This window comes from Arvicola amphibius, chromosome 10 (genome assembly GCF_903992535.2).
Source record: "Arvicola amphibius chromosome 10, mArvAmp1.2, whole genome shotgun sequence".
Taxonomy (NCBI): Eukaryota; Metazoa; Chordata; class Mammalia; order Rodentia; family Cricetidae; genus Arvicola; species Arvicola amphibius.
The window spans coordinates 96377477-96395825 of record NC_052056.1 but is presented as its reverse complement, the minus strand read 5'-3'; the positions used below and the strand labels follow the sequence as shown (position 1 = coordinate 96395825).

General features: G+C 46.4%; 1 protein-coding gene across 1 annotated transcript; it reads left to right on the top strand.

Moving 5' to 3' along the window:
- Nucleotides 1-541: 541 nt before the first annotated feature.
- Nucleotides 542-7995, top strand: Zscan21 (zinc finger and SCAN domain containing 21). The gene is made up of 3 exons (XM_038344574.1): nucleotides 542-1464; nucleotides 2218-2410; nucleotides 6751-7995. The coding sequence occupies exons 1-3, from the start codon at nucleotides 1069-1071 to the stop codon at nucleotides 7593-7595; spliced, it is 1434 nt and encodes a 477-aa protein (XP_038200502.1). The 5' UTR covers nucleotides 542-1068; the 3' UTR covers nucleotides 7596-7995.
- Nucleotides 7996-18349: the final 10354 nt, after the last annotated feature.

The window sequence follows — 18349 nt, the reverse complement described above, 5'->3', positions numbered from 1 at the left end:
TCTAATTTTAAAATTATGCCACTCTGGCCTTTGGGGGAAATGAACACAAGACCATCAAGTGAAAGTACGCCCTGCTTTGCTGACTCCAGAATGATTCTGAGCAATATTTTTTTTTCTAATTGTACAAAGTGGCTTCATTGTGATAAAGCACACATTCTTAGTTACTTTCCTGTTGCTGTGAAGAGATACCATGACCAAGCCAGCTCTTGTAAGAGGAAGTATTTAACTGGGGCCCGGCTTACAGTTTCAGAGGTTAAGTACTTTATCATCGTGGCATGGAGCCTGGCCCCATGCAGGCAGGCACTGGAGCAGTAGCTAAGAGCTACATCCTGATCTGTATGAAACCTCAGAACCCACCCCTGGTGACACACTTCTTCCAACAAGGCCACACCTCGTAATCCTAATCTTTTCAGATAGTATAATCGCTGGAGACTAAGCTTTCAAATATATGAGCCTGTAGGGGCCATTCTTCAAACAAACACACTGCATATAATTGTTTTAATCATATTTAGTTCTCAGTTCTCTTTTCTTGTCCCTCTTCCATCTCCCTTTTACTTTCATGTTTGCTCCCACCCTTCAAATTCTGCATAGGAGAAGAAACAAAAAATGCTTAACTTACTTGGTGAGTCTGGCTTAACTTGCATAACATGATAATTTCCACTTCCACCCATTTTCCTGTAAACAACATTTCTAAACAATGCTTTTAATTTTAATGTGCGTGTGTGTGCGTGTGCGCATGTGTACGTGGGGGGGGGGGGGGGCAGAGGACAACTTGCAGAAGTTGGTTCTCGCCTACCACAGTGTGGTTGCCAAAGGTCAAACCTGGGTGGTCAGGCCTAGCAGCAAGCACTCTGATCCACGGAACCATCCTACCAGCTCTGAACAATACTTTTTATATGGTAGTTGACTGATGGCCCCTGTGGTAAAGACCAGAAAAACATATTTTTCTTTTTTGATAACTTTATGGAAACTGTGTTTTTTTAGGTTTGAATTGTGACCCTTAAGAAACAGAAATTCAAAGGCACCAGGTATCTGCTCCCCAAGGTCCCGCTGTGTCTGGAATCTGTGATGACCAAGGTGGTGGGCATGGCCACAGTTCTGGGCCCTAGGCCACCTCAGGAGTCAATGGGGCCTTCGACCCATAAAGCTGAAGAGGATGACGAGAAGGACAAGTGCCGCCCTAGCCTAGAGACATCCCGTCAGCGCTTCAGGCAATTTGGGTACCATGACACCCCTGGGCCCCGAGAGGCACTGAGCCAGCTTCGGGTGCTCTGCTGTGAGTGGCTGCAGCCTGAGATCCACAGCAAGGAGCAGATCCTGGAGCTGCTGGTGCTGGAGCAGTTCCTGACCATCCTGCCCCGAGAGCTCCAGGCCTGGGTGCAGCAGCACTGCCCTGAGAGTGCGGAGGAGGCCGTCAGTCTCCTGGAAGACCTGGAGCAAGAGCTGGATGAGCCAGGACTGAAGGTGGGCGGGAGGCCGTCAGATGCTAGGAGGCAGGAATTGGGGCTGTCCATCTGTTGGGAGCAACTTTTCCTGGGGAGGCACCAAACACTCGTCTTCTCATCCCAGATAGGGAACCCACAACAGACCAAAGTCCAGCTTGGTGAACTGATGAGTTTTATTGGGGTTGCTTACCAAAGTTTGGATGAGGGATTACTTACAGGAGCAGAAATGACTCAGAGAGAGCTGCATCACCAGAGCCCAGCATGCGTGACAGCTCACAAAGCTGGGAACCTGGAGCACCCTGCTCAGCCTGCAGGCAGCTCAGCAGGTTGGAGAATGTTCTTTCAAGGCAGCTCAGCTGGTCTGAGAGTCTTCTTTGCAGCTTGGCTTTGCCGGGTCTTCTTTACATGTCTGTTCTGCTAGTCTCAGGGGGGCACTCTCAGCTTTTATTGCTTACTCTGACAGGGAGGGGCCTAGTAAATCTGGTCAGTTTCAGGGACTTCCTGAACCTAGTTTGTGTTGTTTACCTTCCTGTAGGATGGAAGGCAGAAACTGTTACACAACACCATCCAGTATAATTATTAATCTGCTAGAAGCTTCTGGGGAGCTAGATCATGTTTACTCCTGTTGTCTGCTCTTACCCTGAAGTACCTTTGGGAGCTCAGCAGGGTGGGTGGCTGTTTTTCCTTTCCTCTCCTAAAGTCCTGCATAGCTCGCTTGGGATTTTGTTTGTCTAGAGTTGTCTGCGCAGACACCATGTCTTACTGTCTCTAGGTCTCATCTCCTCAGAGGGAACAGAAGCAGGCTTGGGAGAAGAAGTCAACTTCAGGAACTGCAGTGGAGTCCTTAAGCAGTACCCAGTCTCAGCCCGGGGATGCCAGCCCCAAATATGAGTTTTGGGGGCCCCTGTACATCCAAGAGACTGGTGAGGAGGAGGTTTTCACTCAGGATCCAAGAAAGCGTCAAGGTAAGGACCCTTCTCAGTGTCCAGAGAAATCTTTAACTCCAGGGGAGGGATAACCTCTCGATTGACCTGACTAGGCGAGCAGAATAGGCAGAAGTCACACACTTTTCTCCCAAACCTGATTGCCTTGGACAGGTTCCCGGCACTAGGGTAGGCAGCATCCTTGCAGAGAGTTGGGCGGAGCTGTTTCCAAAGGGGTGAGACTGACTGGGGGATATGGGCAGGCTGAGTGAGCCAGTCGAGTGCCAAACTAGATAACAGTGGGAAGGTATTGCTGCCTGTGAGCCTGAAGGGCCAAGAGGGAAGATCTGTTCTTATAGACCCAGACAAGAGCTGAGCCTTGATAGGGAAGGAAGGAGTCAAGTGCTGGGAGCCATGACTCCAGGTCCTCCCACTGGGTCAAGAGAAAACGAATAGACACCTCATTTCACACTGGTCCTGCTCTCACATCTTCTGGTGTACCAATTGGCAGACTCAGTTGCCACAGTCGTGAGAAGTCTTTAGGCCTAAGGGTCAGTTTCCTAGGATGCAGAGCAGGGAAGACTGGTTCTGGAAAAGGCCACAGAACCTCTGTTCTGAATCTCTGCAGACTTAACAAGTCAAAGATAAATTAGGGGTTTATAGAGTGCTTGCCTAGCATGCAGGAGGCCCTGGGTTCCATCCCTGTACTCAAATTCAAGGTTATCCTTGGCTACATGGTGACTTCAAGACCAATCTGGGTTTTATGAGACCTTGTCTTTAAAAAATGAATAAATAAAAAATATAAAAAGGAAGTATATTAGAATAACTAACTATTCCCTGGCTCAGGTCTCCACAAATCATGGTGTATGTAACAGCTTTATTTTTCTACTGATGGTTTTCAAAGATTAATCAGATTGATGTTGATGAAAAATATACCACATTGTTTCAAATCTTGTATTTATCATTTTTCATGGCTATGGTATGTTCATAAGCCGAGTCATGGCCCTGAGAAAATGCTTGAATTACTTATCATATCCTAGACACTTGAAATCCCCTCTTGAAAACAAAATTTTGAGCCCTGTTGAAAACTATATTCTGTACCAGGCATAATGGCGCACACCTTTAGTCCCAGTCCTCAGGAGGCAGAGGCAGGTGGGATTTCTAAGTTCAAGGCCAGCCTGGTCAACATGAGTTCCAAGACAGCCAGCACTGTGTAGAGAGATCCTATCCAAAAAAAAGAAAAAGAGAAAAGGAAGGAAGGAAAGAAAGAAGTATGCTCTTGGGGCTGGAGGGTGGCTCAGCAGTTAAGAACAGTGGCTGCCCCTGCAGAGGACCTGGTTCACTTCCTAGCACCACACCAAGTGGCTTACGATGGCCTATGACTCTAGTTCCTAAGGTTCCAACACCTCGTCTGCTCTCCAAGGGCACCTGCACATATGTGATGCACATACAGACGAGCAGACACATACATAGAAGTAAATGTACATCACAGGGACTGACAGGATAGCTCAGCAGTTAAAATGCTTGCGCATCCTGGAACCTATGTGATAGAAGGAGAGTTTAACTGTGTAAAGATGTGCTGCATTTGTTTAACAAATATTCACAACATAAACAAGTACTACACATCTTTGTATAGTTACACAAGTCTCCTGCAACACCTGGGTATTCAGGACAAGTGCAGCCCCTAGGCTTTCTTTGGGTGTGCTTTTAAGCATAAAAACCACATTCTGGGTTGACACACCTCATTTAGCAAGAATGTTAGCCAGAAGCCAGAAAGCAAGGTTAGTATATTTAGGAACTTTCTCAGAACTATGGACTTTAATGGATTAGGTCTTTATTCTTGTTTCTGCAAGTGTTGCTGTCTGTCTATGTGTTGGGTTCCAAGGCCTGAATGGTACTTTCATGGCGTAGGTTGTGCTAATAAGACCTGGGGACCTGTTGCATAACTAGTGTGTTCCAAGAGAGTCTGCAGAGTGAGATCCTGTCGTTTCCACCTCCCCCCAAAGGAAGACCCTCCCTCTTGCAATTTAAAGTATTACCCCCACAATCCCCAATTTCAGAACACAAGCCTTCTACCTCAGTCTGCTGCTTTCCTTCCCTTTCTGTTCTGTGCTACTCACTCCTGCCCTCTCCTCCTGGCTTTGGATTCTGAGACTCTGGCCCTTTGAAACTTGATTCATCCTGGGATAGCCAACCTCCCAACCCAAACTGCTCTTGGCAGCACCACACAATTGGGTGCAGATACAGATAGTTGATAGGCATGAGCTCCTGGCTGACCATATCTCGGACCACTGTCAATAGGTTTTGTACCCAGTGTACATTTTCACATTTGTAAATAGAAATTAGGTGCTGGAGAGATGGCTTAGTACATAATAGCACTTGCTGCTGTTACAGGGGACAGACGCTTAAGTTCAGCACCCACATAAAGCTGCTCACAACTGCCTGTATGTAACTCCTACTTCAAGAGACCTAGTGGCCTCTTTTGGCCTCTACAGGCACCTACATACATGTGGCAGACACACAGTTACAGACACATAAATAAAAATCAACCTTTTAAAATAGTATAGTTGGGACTGGGGAGATGGTCAGACAGCTAAGAGCACTTGATGCTGATGCAGAGGACTCCCCACGTGGGGTTCAGTTCCCAGCACCCACATGGCAGCATAAAACAATCCAGAACTGCGGTCCTGGGAACCTGGCACCCTTTTCTGGACTCCATGAGTACCAGGCATGCACACAGTATACTTACATATGTTTAAGCAAAAGACCCATACAAACACAATTTTTATTTATTTATTTTTGGTTTAAAAAGGACACTGGCCAGTGACAGCACACACCTTTACTCCCAGCACTCAGGAGGCAGAGGCAGGTGGATCTCTGTGAGTTTGAGCCAGCCTGGTCTACAGAGTGAGTTCTAGAACAGCCAAGAAACCCTGTCTTGGAGAGTTGGGGGGAATACTAGCCTCAAAAGTGGTATATAAATGGAGGGTGACCTTCAACTCCTGGTCCTGCTTCTACTTCTTACGGTGCTAGGATTTGAGATGTGCACCACCACACCCAGCTTCATAGCTAGAGGATTCTAAATCAGCATATCCTGTGAGATGCTGACTCAGGCTAATTTTCTGTCGCTCTGTTCATAACACTCAATACAGAACCATCCTGGCTGTCACTGATAAAGAAAATGTCCACGTACACAACTGTAGAAACTGTAGAGTGAAATTATATGACAGTCAGAAGAAAACAATTAAAATAGGATAGGTTGAATCCTACAGACATTCCCCTTTGCGTAGGCGCTGGTCTGTTCTATACAAAGTACGGCAAGAAGTGTTGCCGGAACTGGAGGTGGGCTATTTCTATTGCTTGTGTTTGTGGATTTTTTCTGTTTGGCTGATGGACTCGTTTTGTTTTGGCTTGATTGTAATTTTGTTTGTTTATTTGTTTTGGTCACTCTATGTAATCCTAGTTGGCCCGGAACTCACTATGTAGACTAGGCTGCCTCAGAAGACAGATCTGCCTGCCTCTTGTTCCCAAGTGCTAGAATTAAAGGCGTGCGCCACCACACCTGGCCCAGGCTCAGGTGTTTTTTGTTTTGTTTAAGGTTTCTTTATCATGTATACAGTGTTCCATCTGCATGCATGCTTGCACACCAGAAGAGGGCACCAGATCTCATTACAGATGATTGTAAGCAACCATGTGGTTGCTGGGAACTGAACTCAGGTCCTCTGGAAGAGTAGCCAGTGCTCTTAACCTCTGAGCCAACTCTCCGGGCTCAGGTTGTAATGCCCAGCTGGGGAAAAGGTTTTTAAGTGCTCTTAAGAGAGAGGAGTTGGCACTGTTCTCAAAGAAACTTATGTACCCCTGAGAAGGTGTGCTGGACTGGAAGACTGCACGGCAGTACAGGACACAGTCCGCCTCAGCTCTGAGTGGAACTCAGCTTTACCCGCAGCACTGAAACCCGGTGTTTACCCTGGTAGAACTTGACCACCTTTCTTTTACCTGCATGGCCCAGAAACCTCCCAAGGCAGAAATCATTCACAAACATTGGCTGTGAGTATGTTGCAGAAGCAAATGTGAAGTCACAGACGAATATTCTGGTATATTCTAGACTGCTTCAGAGCCTACGGGGGAGGGAGTGGGAACACAGGTTTTTCTGGATGATAAGAAAATAAAATATAAAATCATCACGTAATAGATATTGGGGAAGTGGGCTTCTGTGGGCACACGGCACCTTGAACTCGATGTGACAATCACTCTATTTGTGTCTCACACCTGGCACCATCCTTTCCAACTTGTTTGCCTCCCTTGGGGATCCTACTTCTCCTGTAGCAGCTGTATTCTCAGAACAGGAACAACTGATGCATCCTTAACCCACCTGCTTTCAGGTTTGAAATCGAATCCCCAGAAGGAGGACTCAGCAGATGAGCAGAGAAGTTCTGGAGAGGAGTCTCACGCAGACGGACTCAAAGGGGACATCATTCCCGTGATTGCTGGCAATAAGTATGGGTCAAGGTCAGAAAGGCAGTGGGCCAACAATCTGGAAAGGGAGAGGGGAGCAAAAGCTTTTCTGCAAGACACAGGTTCCAGGAAAGGGGCAGAGTCCATATCTGCTAAGCTTGCCCCAGGAGAGAAACGTTACATATGTGCAGAGTGTGGGAAGGCCTTTAGCAATAGCTCAAACCTCACTAAACACCGCAGAACACACACTGGGGAAAAGCCTTATGTGTGCACCAAGTGTGGGAAGGCTTTCAGCCACAGTTCCAACCTTACCCTCCATTACAGAACACACTTGGTGGACCGGCCCTATGACTGTAAGTGTGGGAAAGCCTTTGGGCAGAGCTCCGACCTCCTTAAACATCAAATGATGCATACGGAAGAGGCGCCCTATCAGTGTAAAGACTGTGGGAAAGCCTTCAGTGGGAAGGGCAGCCTCATTCGACACTACCGCATCCACACCGGGGAGAAGCCCTATCGGTGTAACGAGTGTGGAAAGAGCTTTAGTCAGCACGCAGGTCTCAGTTCCCATCAGCGCCTGCACACAGGGGAGAAGCCCTATAAGTGTAAGGAGTGTGGCAAAGCCTTCAACCATAGTTCAAATTTTAATAAGCATCACAGAATCCATACTGGTGAAAAGCCCTACTGGTGTAACCACTGTGGGAAGACCTTCTGCAGCAAGTCCAATCTTTCCAAACACCAGCGAGTGCACACTGGAGAGGGAGACGTGCCATAACTGCCCGTCCTCTCTGTCGTTGTCGTTGTTCTTGTAACCATTAGAGTGTGAGCGCTAGGAAGCAGCCTGTGATATAGTGTTGGGTGGTAGATTTTGCTCTAGTCCTCAAGGGGTGCCATGGAGGGAGAACTCCACAGTGGTAGGACAGGCGGGAGGTCTGCAGAGCGGAGTGAGCCCCACAGTGCTCACCTCGGCCAGCGAGGTCCTCCTCACACTCCAGGCCCTCGTGAACTGTGCTGCCATTGTCTCTGCATAGTTAAACTGATGTGTGTCCAGTAGAGTTAAGGAAGAAACACTAAGATTGTTTAACTGTTTTAACATATATTCCACAGTTGTAGTTTGTAAAGAATTGAGCCACCTTGAACAGTCTGTTTCAGAATAAATGTATAGCATCACCTACTGTCTCGGGACTATTATTGTGTTGTTGTAGAACTCTTTTTGGGGGCGTGGGTGGATGGGTATGTGAGTGTGTGCATGCCCTAGCGCATATGTGGAGGCCAGAGGACAGCTTGAATGAATCATTTTCTCCTTCCATCCAGTGCATGGGTCCCAGGGACCAAGCTCAGGTTGTGAGACCTGGGGGCAAACTCCTCACCTACTGAGCCTGTCACCAGCCATGAACACTCGGGTAAAGTGTTGGCCAGGCATGGGGTATACTCTCATATTCCCAACACTTAAGAGAGGATCATGAGTTCTAAGAAAGGAGAGGGAGAGGAGGGCAGAGGAAGGAAAGGGTGGCTACCTCCAGTCTGGAGCTTGTGGCCGTGTGTGAGGAAGTCATGGGCATATGTGTGGTAGCTGCATAGTGGTCACACTTTTTAAATAAGCTTTCTTTGTGTGGCCATAGTTTTTTGAGACAGGGTTTCTCTGTGCAGCCCTGGCTGTCCTAGAACTTGCTCTGTAGATCAGGCTGGCCTTGAACTCACAGAGATCCACTTGCCTCTGCCTCCCAAGTGCTGGGATTAAAGACGTGCCCCACCACCATCTGAACACATACTTTTATTATTGGGATCATCTTGTCGGCCTGTGAGTTTTACATTAACCCTGTCTATGCCAGTGTCTGTGAAGATCAGCTCTCCGTAAGCAGCTTCCTTCTGAAAAGTCCAGAAGTCGAAACCCGAAAGGATTACCCTACATCCTCCCTGGGAAGATGTGAATGCAGTTTCTGCACTGGTAAAGCATCTCCCATTCCTTCTATCCCACGTTGCCTAGAAACCCAACAGCTCTCCTTCCGTCACTTGCTTCTCCTACTACTATGGCAGTTCTTTCACCTCCTGCAAAGGAGTCCCTGAAGTATCTGTACCTTAAGGCTGAGCTTAATATGCTAAGAACTGGGGAGCAAGAAAGTTTCCCGTTGAGTGTCAGAACTGGGGATTGTCAGACCCTCTACCTGTATCACAGCAATCAAGCCACAACTCCCTTCAGCTTTCTGTGGACAAGAGATTTGATAAGCTTGCTGTGGCCTTGGCAATGGCCCTCTCCCTTGCAGCTGCAACTTCCCCACACCCATATTCCCAGGCCCTAGTACCCATGCACAGGTATGTGTGCAGGTGTGTATGCAGGCTACAGGTGTTGGAAGATGGCTGTGATCCCTGCAACATGGGTGCTGAAAACGTCAGATCTTCTGTAAGAACATTATGTGCTCTTAACCACTGAGCCATCTCTCCAGCCCCAACAATACTGGTTTAACTTTGTTGTTGATTTTGTTGTTACTTGAGACAGGGTCTTATTATGCAACCCAGATTGGCCTGGAACTCATTATGTAGAGTAGGCTAGCTTCAAACTCACAGAGATCTGCCTGCCTCTGTTTCTTGAGTTCTGGGATTAAAGGTGTGTATCATCATGCCCTGCCCAACTGTACTCTGTTCTGAATATTGTATTTATGTGTTATATGTCGGGGGGAGGGGGCGGTATGTGCACATGAGAGCAGATGCCTGCAGAAGCCAGAGATGTGGGATCCCCTGGAGTTGACGTTAATGGGATGATGTGGATGCTGGGAACCAAACTTGGGTCCTCTGCCAAGAGCAGCACATGGTTTGACCACCAATCCATCTCCTCAGCCCAGCCTTTTCTCTAATGCCTTCTCACTTTGTGACCTCTGGTATGTAGGCTAGGTCATGCCACTGGGCTGCGGAACTTAGTCCTCCTCCTCCCAGAAGTCTCTACAAAGAAGGAATATTCCCTTTGTCCTGGGGACTGAGTGCTCTCCATCCAGTCCCTCCCCACCCCCACCTTCTTTCCTGATAAGGCTCTACTGAAGGGGAGCTCCCTGCTTCCATCTCTGAATAAAATGAGGTATGGTTCAGATTAGGCCACACACACTGAATCTCCATGTGCTAGCCAATAGGAGGGGTGGGGCATGAAAATGAAAACTGGCATTTTCTTGCTGTTACAGTAGCTTAGGAGAGTTGTCCTCCCAGAACCTTAAACTCAGTACATTGAATGATAACCTGTCCTGTTTGTATTTCCTGATAACGGAGGCCCATGAGGGAATGGGGCTTCAGGCAGCAGACATAATGTCCATCGTTACATATACTTTACCTCTAACTACTGAATCCTTGCCTCTATGACAGCCTCTGCTGAACCCAGTAATATCTGTGTCCTGTCACTAGCATATGCCATGTTTTATTGGTGAGTGAGTTCACCAGTAAAGATGGTCCAGCATTAGGTTGTCAGATTCCATGTATTAAATTCAGTTTAATGTGTGTTGAGTCTACTGACCCTGTCCTCAGGACTCTGCTGGTTAGTGGCATGTCATTCATGGCCACGTGTTATAGAACCATCCTACGGGCTGGAGAGATGGCTCAGATGTTAAGAACACTGACTGTTCTTCCAGAGGTCCTGAGTTCAATTCCCAGCAACCACATGGTGGCTCACAACCCATCTGTAATGAGATCTGGCGTCCTCTTCTGGCCTGCAGACATAGATGGAGGCCAAATGTTGTATACATAATAAATAAATCTTAAAAAAAAAAAAAAAAGAACCATCCTAGACATGGTTAGGACAATGTAATATTCCTGTGTGTGCGCGCGTAGATGTGTAGAGGCCATAGGACAAGGTCAGATGTCTTTCTCTATCTCTACCTTATTCCCTTTGTCAGGTTCCAAAGAAACCCAGGATAAATGGCTAACCGTGGTGCCTTTTAGCATACAAAGAATATGCTAGCCTCAGACTCAGTCTGAGAAGTTCTCGCTCCACCCCCTGTCCTGAACCTCTCCAGTCCCTGGACTGCTCTTTCCTATATAACCCCGCCACTTCAGCTGCACACTATCTTATTCCTCTCTCTCCAGGTTCTCGGTCCTCTGCTCTTGGCTCCTGGTCCCTTCTCCTGCCCCTGTCTTCTCTTCCTCTCCCCACTCTCTCCTGGCTTATGTTCACTCTACTGGGCATGTCTAGTCTGCTGCTTTCTCTCCCTGCTCTGGACTCTGAGATTCCTTGGCTGTACTTGCTCTCTTTTTTTAAAACATATTTATTTATTTATTACGTATACAATATTCTGTCTGTGTGTATGCCTGCAGGCCAGAAGAGGGCATCAGATCTCATTACAGATGGTTGTGAGCCACCATGTGGTTGCTGGGAATTGAACTCAGGACCTTTGGAAGAGCAGGCAGTACTCTTAACCACTGAGCCATCTCTACAGCCCCTGTACTTGCTCTCTTATCTACAGTAAAATCCTTCTCAGTCATACCCGGGAGCGGTCAGGCCCTCATTTTCATTCACCCTTGAGATAGGATCTCTCACTGAGCTTTGTAGGCTGGCAGCCAGCAAGCCCCAGCAATCCTTCGAGCTTAGCCATGCCCAGCTTTTTATGTGGGAGCTGGGGATTTAAACTAGTCCCCCTGCCAGCACCGCAAAGACACTTAACCCCTGAGCCATTTCCAAAACATCACAATGCAACTAGGTTTTAAATATTAGGAAACATATGGTGCTGTGTTTCTCTCTTTTTTTTTTCTATTTTTTTTTAATGTATAGTGTTCTGTGTGCATGTATGCTTGCAGGCCAGAGAGGGCATCAGATCTCAATAGATGGTTATGAGTCACCATGTAGTTGCTGGAAATTGAACTTAGGACCTCTAGAAGAGCAGCCAGTGCTCTTAACTGCTGAGCCATCTCTCCGGCCCCCTGTACTTCTTTTTCTTACTTACAGAAGTAAATCTATTTAAAGAAGCAACTTTCAGTTTTAGATTTTTTTTTCCTGTGGGTATGAGTATGTGCCACATGTATGTAATGCTCAGGAAGGCCAGATGAGGGTGTCGGGTCCCCTGGAACTGGCATTCTGGGTGGTTGTGAGCTGCATTAGGGGGGTGCTGGGAATTGAACCCTGGGTCCTCAGTAAAATTAACAAGTGCTGTTAAATAACTGAGCCATCTCTCCAGCCCAAAAAAGAGATTTTTTTGCTTTCTTTTTCCAAGACAGGGTTTCTCTGTAACTTTGGAGCCTGTTCTGGAACTAGCTCTTATAGACTAGGCTGGCCTTGAACTCACAGAGATCCATCTGCCTCTGCCTCCTGAGTGCTGGGATTAAAGACGTGGGCCACCACTGCCCAGCAAGATTTTTTTTAGAGGTATCTTCAGGCTTGTAGCAGAAGGTGGATGTGTGAACAGAGATTTTAAAAGACACTCATTGGGTTGGATGTTGGTGGCACACACCTATAATCCCAGCCAGCACTCAGGAGGCAGAGGCAGGTAGATGTCTGTGAGTTCGAGGCTAGCCCAGTCTACAAGTTGAATTCTAGGAGAGTCAGGCTGTTACACAAAGAAACCCTGTCTCAAAAAACAAAACAATAAGCATAGGTCACAAGGAGCTTGGACTTAAAGCATAGTTCATTAGCCATTTTGCGTGTATATGTGAGTAGGTATGCATATATATGTGTGTGCATGTAGAAGCCAAAAGTCAATTTCACGTATCTTTCTCCATTACTGCCCACCTTACTCTTTGAGACAGGGCCTCGTCCTAAACCTGGAGCTCATTGCTTTGGCTAGACCGGCTGGCCAGCGAGCTCCGGGGACTTGCCTGTCTCTGCAGCTGAACTCTCTGCTCCCTCCCATCTCTATACTTACAAGACTCGCATGCCCGGCTTTTTACAGTAGTATTAGGTGTCCAAATGCAGGCCCTCAGCAAGCCCAGGTCGGCTGAGCCATTAGCTGTTCTGAACAATCTCAGTTGTGCTGTTTCCCCGGGAAGGGAAGACAGTTCCTTTAGCAGGTAGTCTGGGCGGTTATCTCCAAAACTCCCAGGCATCAGCCAGCGAGACAGAGATCAGAAGAGTAAGGGAAGGGCTCTTTCCCTTCTTATGTCCCCTCCACTTCCTAACTAGCTATTCTGCCTCAGATGTGTGAAAGAATTGATAAGCTATAGCGGATATGGTGTCTACTGTCAAGTCTGACAACCTGGTTCGGATCCTCAAGACCCACGTGATGAAGGAGAGAAGCACACCCACAAATTGTTCTCTGTCATCCACGTGCTTGGTGCACAAAGATACACGTGCATCCGTGAATTCTGTAATTTTTAACGTTTAAACAACTTATAAGATGGGACTGGAGGGATGGCTCAGGAGAGCACTGGCTGCTCTTCCAAAAGACCAAGGTTCAAGTCCCAGCACCCACATGGTGGTTCACAACCATCTGTAGCTCCAATTCCAAGAGATCTGCCACCTCTTCTGGTCTCTGCAGACACCAGGCACTCATGTGGTCCACAAACATACATGTAGACAAAAAACCCATACACATAAAGTTAATTTAGTCATTAATTTATCAAGAAAGAATAAAGGCTGGGCATGGTGGCATGTGCCTTTAATCCCAACACTGGGGAGGCAGAAGTAGGTGGATCTCTTCAGTTTGAGATAAGCTTGGGCTACACGGAGAAACCCTATCTCAACAAAACAAAACAAGATAAAGAAAATTTGCAGGGCCATATTATAGAGGCCCATATTTCTACATTGTATGGCAGCCAGACTTTCAGGCCCCAGTTCTCACATGGCCACACAAAAGGTGGTTACCTACCCTTTCCAGACAACTGCTAACTGTCCTAAACAAAGGGTCATATGCTAATGTCGCTCTTCTCCTTTGTAATTATGGAAGATCGTCTGGGGAAGAGGTGTTAATTCAGTCTATGTGACAGAGCAGCCATAGTTGCAGATGTGACCTATGTCCTGCTACCCTGGAAACAGGATGCTAATGAATTTCCCTCAGTTTACCTTTGATATAAAAGCTGTTTGGAGAATAAACACGGAGGAATTTTCAGGATGTGAACTCAGGATTTCATGAGGGATCACTGAAAACTCCCTCCCGATAAAAGATGTGAGTTGTCTCAATTATTCCCATGCTTCCCTGCTGGTCTGAGAAATAATTTATGGTCCAGGTTGGTCCTGGACCACGACAAAGTTTTTTTAAAAAAGGACTAAGATGGAATTTATTAAAATTTACAGCTGGGCAAGGCAGCAGCCTCCTATAATTCCAACATGTTTGGGAGGCTGAGGCTGAAGGATTGTGAGTTGGAAACCAATTTGGACAACATAGTAAGATCTCTTTTTAAGATTTACCTTTATGAGTGTTTATCTGTCTGTGAGTGAGTGCTGTGTGGTTGAGGGCCTGTGGAGGCAGGAAGAGGATGCTTGATCCCTTGGAGCTGTAGTTACCAGTGGTTGTGAGCCCCTGATATGGGTGCTGGGAATACAACACAGGTCCTCTGAAAAAGCAGCAAGTGCTCTTAGCCACCGAGCCATTTCTCCAGTCCCAAGGGCCTATGTTTTGCTTAACAAAATATTTATAAAATTGTTTTCTCTATGAAGGACCCTGTCAAAGAATGAAAAGCCAAGCTACAGACTGGTAGAAAATACTTGGAAAGGATACATGGTAAAGACCTGTCTGTCCTCATTGCTAGAAGAGGGGTTTTTGTAAAATACATTAATTCTGAGTTTTTGAAAAATACAGTTTCACCAAGTTAAATTCCCGTTAACAATGTTCAAAGGTCTCAAGTTCTCCAAATTCTGGTAATTGCTGCCATCTTTTTGTGACAATAGCCAAGCCTGTCACCGTGGTTTAGATTTACATTTCCCTCAGGATTAATGATCTGGAGCATTTTATTTTTCAAGCCAAGTGTGGCAACTCTGTCCTGTAATCTTAGCACTTTGGAGGTGGAGGCAGGAGGATCAAGATTTCAAAACCAGCCTCGCCTGTACATCTCTACCCCATTGAAATTCAGTCTGCACTACTGGAGACCCTGTGTCAAAACAAGACAAAACATTTCTCATGTAACTACAAAACATTTTTCATGTAACTATGGGGCTTTTTTTTTTGGAGAAAAGTCTATTCAAATCTTTAGCTCTTTTTAAGTTGCTTAGGCTGACAGTGAACTTGGATCCTCCTGCCTTTTCTAACCTCGTAAGAAGTTGGGATTGCAAGTCTGCATCCCCAGAGTAGGCAACCCATTGTTTGTCTCGTGTTAGACTCCTGATTTACAGGTGCTTTTGTCCTTCTGAGAGGTTAGCCCTGTATTGGACACCTGGCTAACAGTCATCCTTCTCCAGCTCCCTGATCACTGCTGTGTGTGAGTGGGCACTCTAAGGGATCCTCCATCTCTGGAGTGCTGAGGGGCAGGGAAGATGTTAGGCAGCTTAAGAGCTGGGATTTAGTAGAGGGTCCCTAAGTCACATAGAAGCTGCCATAGGAGGAGATTAAAGTGACTTTTATCAGGCTCCTGAGCAATTGCAAAAGGAAATAGTTAAACTAGAAAGCTTGACTCCTGAATCACACTCTTTTGTGATGTGGCGTCTCACTTGCACACACGCTTCACCCCTTGTGCTATTGGATCCTTACCAGATGTCAGGTCAGTGAGGCCTCGCAGTCGGGGCTCTTAGCCTCCAGAGCTGTGAGCAAAATAAACTTCATATATATATATATATATATATATAGTCATTCTCAGGACACACACAACTATCATTCTTCCCAACTATGAAAGCAATACATAGTTGTGGTAGTATAAAGATATACAGGAAAATTACCCCACCACAATGAGGGAATCAGGTGTATGAAGAGCAAAGGATGGGCCCGGCAGTGGTGGTGAACGCCTTTAATCCCAGCTCTAGGGAGACAGGCAGACGGATCTCTGTAAATTCAAAGCCAGCAAAGCTAGTTCTAGGATAGCCAGGGCTACACAGAGAAACCCTGTCTTGAAAAACAAAATCAGCCGGGCGGTGGTGGCGCACGCCTTTAATCCCAGCACTCGGGAGGCAGAGGCAGGTGGATCTCTGTGAGTTCAAGACCAGCCTGGTCTACAAGAGCTAGCTCCAGGACAGGCTCTAAAGCTGCAGAGAAACCCTGTCTCAAAAAACAAAACAAAAAAACCAAAATCAAACAAAACAAAGACAATGGATGGAGGAGACACACTATCATGAACATTTGCCGTAACTACAGAGGCACCTCGAGAGAAATTCTCAACTTGGTAGGGATGGAAGCTGGTGTGCACCATGAATTGGAAAAGGTTCCATAGAAAATGTACAGCAGGGATGGTGGGGCGCAGGAGCTGTCAACGGCCATGTTGGAGGAGCTGCAGTCGGCTCCTCCAACTCACCAGGCAGCAAAGGTGTAATGGGTGCACCCTGGAAAGGCAAAACCAGCAGGGTGGGGGATTGTTTCCAGAATGCTCCTTGCTTCGGCTCTGCTTTCTCCTCCTTGCTGCTGCCATGTTCTTGCTGTGATTATTATGTAACAGGATCCCACTGCATCTGGTATAGTGTGACTGCTTCATGGGAAAATCCCACTCCTCACTAGGCAATTTACTTGCAGGTCATAATAAAGATGATTTTTAGAGCAATGATGAGCCGGGCGGTGGTGGCGCATGCCTTTAATCCCAGCACTTGGGAAGCAGAGGCAGGCAGATCTCTGTGAGTTCGAGACCAGCCTGGTCTACAAAGGGAGTTCCAGGACAGCCTGGGCTACACAGAGAGACCCTGTGTAAAAATTAATAAATAAATAGAGCAATGATGCTTAGTTGGCTCAATGATTTAACTGGACTTTCTGAGACAGGAGACGATTAATGAAATGGTTTAGGTTATTCTGCAAGTTGCTCCAATAAGAGATACTAAAAAGGCAAAAATAGGCTAGAAGTCACCTTCCCTCCCCTCTGTTAGACGTGAGATTTGCAGACATGGAAAATGAAGAAAAGGAAGTCTCATGCATTAACAGACCCATGAACTCTGCCTGTGGGGAAGCAGGCTGATGATCAAAGAAAACAAGTTATGTCTGTACACCCAGGGTTAGGCCTGGCTCCTCGGTCATGTAGTTTACAGAACTAATCACAGGCCCCAGTATGCACCCTGAATAAACAAAGTTGTGAATGGAAATTAAATGACCCTATTGTGTGTACAAAGATGAAAGAAATAGGGGCTGGAGAGATGGCTCAGCAGTTAAGAGCATTGCCTGCTCTTCCAAAGGTCCTGAGTTCAATTCCCAGCAACCACATGGTGGCTCACAACCATCTGTAATGAGGTCTGGTGCCCTCTTCTGGCCTGCAGGCACACACACAGACAGAATATTATATATATAATAAATAAGTAAATATTTTTAAAAAATGAAAGAAATAGATGGATAGCTAGAAGACTTGAGTAAAGTTTTGTAGACTAGAAATAGGATAGAAATCCTGTACGCTGACACACAGCTGCCTGTCCATACAAAGGAACTGGCTGAAATATACATGGCTTGCTTAAAACTATTAATCAAGTATAAAAGAATCATTGCTTTGGGGTGAAGATGATATGGTGGGAAAATTAATACAATGATACAAAGAAAAATGTTTACTTGTGGGCTTCTAAGAAAAACATGTAATTTATGATCAGAACGTGATTTCCTTTTTTTTTGTTTGTTTTTGTTTTTGTTCTCTGTGTAACAGTCCAGAGTCCAGGCTGTCCTGGAACTCACTCGGTAGGTAGACCAGGCTGGCCTCGAACTCACAGAGGCCTGCCTCTGCCTCCTGAGTGCTGGGATTAAAGGCCTACGCCGCCACCACTACCTGGCTTGTGATTTCCTCTTGTGTGAAGATTTTTGTTCCTGGAAAATATGTAACTTGTGAGGTAATCTTTTCTTGCATAGAACTTTTTGTCTTAGGTCGTATAAAAGGGATAAGAGAAAAATAAACAGAACAGAAGACAGAAGAAAGTAGCCTCCTTGCCTAGCATGCATGAGGCTGGGCTCAGTCCCCGTTGAGAGAATAAAGTATGAAACACAGTGAAGCTCCCACAGGAATTCCTTAGGTGGGTAGAGTGAGAGGACACTTGGGGAGAGCAGGTGCCACGGAGGCATTAAATGGTGTTCTTGGTACTATGGTGCTTTTGTATCATCAGGGCAAGGTCTGGGGCTGGGAGGGAGTGAAAAGGGACCCAGGGAACAGGGAAGTAGGAGTAGGCAGGGCTGTGAAGTAGGGGGAAAACCCTGTGGCATGATACAGAATTTAGACTTCTGGGCAGTGGGATGGCTCAGCGGGGAAAGGCACTTGCCTCAAAGCATAGCAACTTGATCCCTGTGGACCCAGGGAGTGGAAGGAGAGAATCAACGTCTCAAAGTTGTCCTCTGTCCTGTTCATGTGACCTCGCACTACACACACATAAGAAATTAATAAATATTAAAAAAATTAATTTTGGCTTGTCATCCAGGGAAGGAGACACAGAAATACACTAAACATGCTGTCAGTGTAATTCACACACCCAGTTACAATGTGAGTATGGCGTTCCCTATTATTAGCTCATGTGTTGTGTTTGAT